The 3,728-nt window shown below is 58.8% G+C and overlaps 1 protein-coding gene across 1 annotated transcript in view; it reads right to left on the reverse strand.

Moving 5' to 3' along the window:
• Positions 1-3,521, reverse strand: part of mdp1 (magnesium dependent phosphatase 1) — a gene marked incomplete at its 5' end in the record, with an annotated part of 30,627 nt that extends 27,106 nt beyond the window's left edge. The window contains one exon of the mRNA XM_041180723.1: positions 3,411-3,521. Coding sequence (XP_041036657.1) covers positions 3,411-3,521 — 111 coding nt within the window. The remainder of the gene's footprint in view (positions 1-3,410) is intronic.
• Positions 3,522-3,728: the final 207 nt, after the last annotated feature.

Genomic DNA, 3,728 nt, shown 5'->3' on the forward strand with positions numbered 1-3,728 from the left:
AACGTCAGCTCAGTGCCAATAGAGTTTACACCAGAATTCATGCATTCATTGAGCTGAAATGGAGATAGTGCTGGGACACACAGTCCCAATACACACACACACATACATACACAGTCAGAGCTGGGACACACAGTCCCGTTACACACACACACACACACAGTCAGTACTGGGACACACAGTCCCGTTAAACACACACACACACACAGTCAGTGCTGGGACACGGTCCCATTACACACACAACACACACACACATAGTCAGTGCTGGGACACAGTCCCATTACACATACACACAGAGTCAGTGCTGGGACACACAATTCCTTTGCACACACAAACACACACATATGGTCAGTGCTGGGACACACAGTCCCATTACACACACAAACATAGTGCTGGGACACACAGTCCCATTACACACACAAACATAGTCAGTGCTGGGACACACAGTCCCATTACACACACACAGTCAGTGCTTGGACACAGTCCCATTACACATACACACACAATCAGTGCTGGGACACACAGTTCCCCACACACACACACACACACACACACACACACACACACACACACACACACACACACACACACACACACACACACACACACAGTCAGCGCTGGGACACACAGTTCCACACACACACACACATACACATATACAGAGTCAGTGCTGGGACACACAGTTCCACACACACACACACAGTGCTGGGACACACAGTTCCACACACACACACAGTGCTGGGACACACAGTTCCACACACACACACAGTGCTGGGACACACAGTTCCACACACACACACACACAGTCAGTGCTGGGACACACAGTTCCACACACACACACACACAATCAGTGCTGGGACACACAGTTCCACACACACACACACACACACACAATCAGTGCTGGGACACACAGTTCCACACACACACACAAAATCAGTGCTGGGACACACAGTTCCCCACACACACACACACACACACACAGTCAGCGCTGGGACACAGTTCCACACACACACACACATTCAGAGTCAGTGCTGGGACACACAGTTCCACACACACAGTCAGCGCTGGGGCACACAGTTCCACACACACACACACACACACACACACACACACACACACACACACACACACACACACACACACACAGTCAGCGCTGGGACACAGTTCCACACACATTCAGAGTCAGTGCTGGGACACACAGTTCCACACACACAGTCAGCGCTGGGGCACACAGTTCCACACACACACACACAGTCAGCGCTGGGACACACAGTTCCACACACACACACACAGTGTCAGTGCTGGGACACACAGTTAGTTACACACACACACACACACACAGTCAGTGCTGGGACACACAGTTAGTTACACACACACACACACACACACACAGTCAGTGCTGGGACACAGTTCCACACACACACACACACACACACACAGTCAGTGCTGGGACACACAGTTCCACACACACACACAGTCAGTGCTGGGGGACACAGTTCCACACACACACACACACAGTCAGTGCTGGGACACACAGTTCCACACACACACACACACACAGTCAGCGCTGGGACACACAGTTCCGGTACAAACACAGTCAGTAGCTTGATGTGTGTACGATTGAGTTTGTGCGTTTGTTTGTGCGTGAATGTACGCACACGGCGAGATTTTTGAAGAATGTACTCGATTGCAGATCTGTTTTCATGTCCGTTTGTGTTTTCAGTTGCTGTCGACGTGTCTGCATGGGCTGTGCACAGGCAATGCTGCTCAGCTCCTTCGCACCCGTAGACGTGTGTATGTTCGCATATCCGTGTGCGCATGTGCTGGCGCGTCAGGGTCCGTGCGAGCGTGAGCTGGTGTGGCAGGGTCTGTGTGCAAGTATGTGCTGGCGCGTCAGGGTCCGTGCGAGTGTGTGCTGGTGTGTCAGGGTCTGTGTGCAAGTGTGTGCTGGCGTGTCAGGGTCCGTGCGAGTGTGTGCTGGCGTGTCAGGGTCTGTGCGAGTGTGTGCTGGCGTGTCAGGGTCTGTGCAAGTATGTGCTGGCGTGTCAGTGTCTGTGCGCGAGTGTGTGCTGGCGTGTCAGTGTGCGCGAGTGTGTGCTGGCGTGTCAGTGTCTGTGCGAGTGTGTGCTGGCGCGTCAGGGTCCGTGCGAGTGTGTGCTGGCGCGTCAGGGTCCGTGCGAGTGTGTGCTGGCGCGTCAGGGTCCGTGCGAGTGTGTGCTGGCGCGTCAGGGTCCGTGCGAGTGTGTGCTGGCGCGTCAGGGTCCGTGCGAGTGTGTGCTGGCGTGTCAGGGTCCGTGTGAGCGTGTGCTGGCGTGTCAGGGTCCGTGCGAGTGTGTGCTGGCGTGTCGGGGTCCGTGCGAGTGTGTGCTGGCGTGTCAGGATCTGTGAGTGTGTGTGCTGGCGTGTCAGGATCTGTGCGAGTGTGTGCTGGCACGTCAGGTTCCGTGCGAGTGTGTGCTGGCGCCTCGGGGTCTGTGCGAGTGTGTGCTGGCACGTCAGGGTCTGTGCGAGTGTGTGCTGGCACGTCAGGGTCTGTGCGAGTGTGTGCTGGCGCCTCGGGGTCTGTGCGAGTGTGTGCTGGCGTGTCGGGGTCCGTGCGAGTGTGTGCTGGCGTGTCGGGGTCCGTGCGAGTGTGTGCTGGCGTGTCGGGGTCCGTGCGAGTGTGTGCTGGCGTGTCGGGGTCCGTGCGAGTGTGTGCTGGCGCTTCGGGGTCTGTGCGAGTGTGTGCTGGCGCCTCGGGGTCTGTGCGAGTGCGTGCTGGCGTGTCAGGGTCCGTGCAAGTGTGTGCTGGCGTGTCGGGGTCCGTGAGAGTGTGTGATGGCGCCTCGGGGTCTGTGCGAGTGTGTGCTGGCGTGTCAGGATCTGTGCGAGTGTGTGATGGCGCCTCGGGGTCTGTGCGAGTGTGTGCTGGCGTGTCAGGGTCTGTGCGAGTGTGTGCTGGCGTGTCAGGGTCTGTGCGAGTGTGTGCTGGCGTGTCAGGGTCTGTGCGAGTGTGTGCTGGCGTGTCGGGGTCTGTGCAAGTGTGTGCTGGCGCGTCGGGGTCTGTGCAAGTGTGTGCTGGCGCCTCGGGGTCCGTGCGAGTGTGTGCTGGCGTGTCGGGGTCCGTGCGAGTGTGTGCTGGCGTGTCAGGGTCCGTGCAAGTGTGTGCTGGCGTGTCAGGGTCTGTGAGTGTGTGTGCTGGCGTGTCAGGATCTGTGCAAGTGTGTGCTGGCGTGTCAGGGTCTGTGCGCACCGGACGCTTTCAAGCGGACGCCTGACGAGTTTGGGCTCGGCAGTGACGTGCCCCTCCCGGTAGAACTGCCCGCAGACGGACATTGGCAGCAGAGTTCAGCCGCTGTCTCGCTGTGCAGGCTGGTGGGGGTGGGGGAGTGCAGATCTCGGCGGGGTGAGGGAGGGGGATGTCCAGCACTCACCGTGAAGCGGCGGCGATCTGAATGCCGTCTCTCTGCAGGCTCTGCAGGGTCTCCACCACATCCGGGTACAGTCTGATGATCCGGCCGGAGCTGTCCACCACCCGCTCATTGCTGGGACACAGGGAGAGAGTGAGAGTGAGAGTGAGCGGCGAGGGAGAGACGGGTATCGAGGGCAACGGAGGTGGCGGTGGTGGGAAGCGAGGGCAGGAGACAGGGCAGGGGGGATGAAACGGGGGGTAGAAAACGGGGGGGGGGGGGAGAAACGGGGAGGGGAGGGGAGGGGAGGGGAGGGGAGGGGGGGGGGGAGAACGGGGAGGG

The sequence above is a fragment of the Carcharodon carcharias genome (genome assembly GCF_017639515.1).
Source record: "Carcharodon carcharias isolate sCarCar2 chromosome 24 unlocalized genomic scaffold, sCarCar2.pri SUPER_24_unloc_38, whole genome shotgun sequence".
Lineage (NCBI taxonomy): Eukaryota > Metazoa > Chordata > Chondrichthyes > Lamniformes > Lamnidae > Carcharodon > Carcharodon carcharias.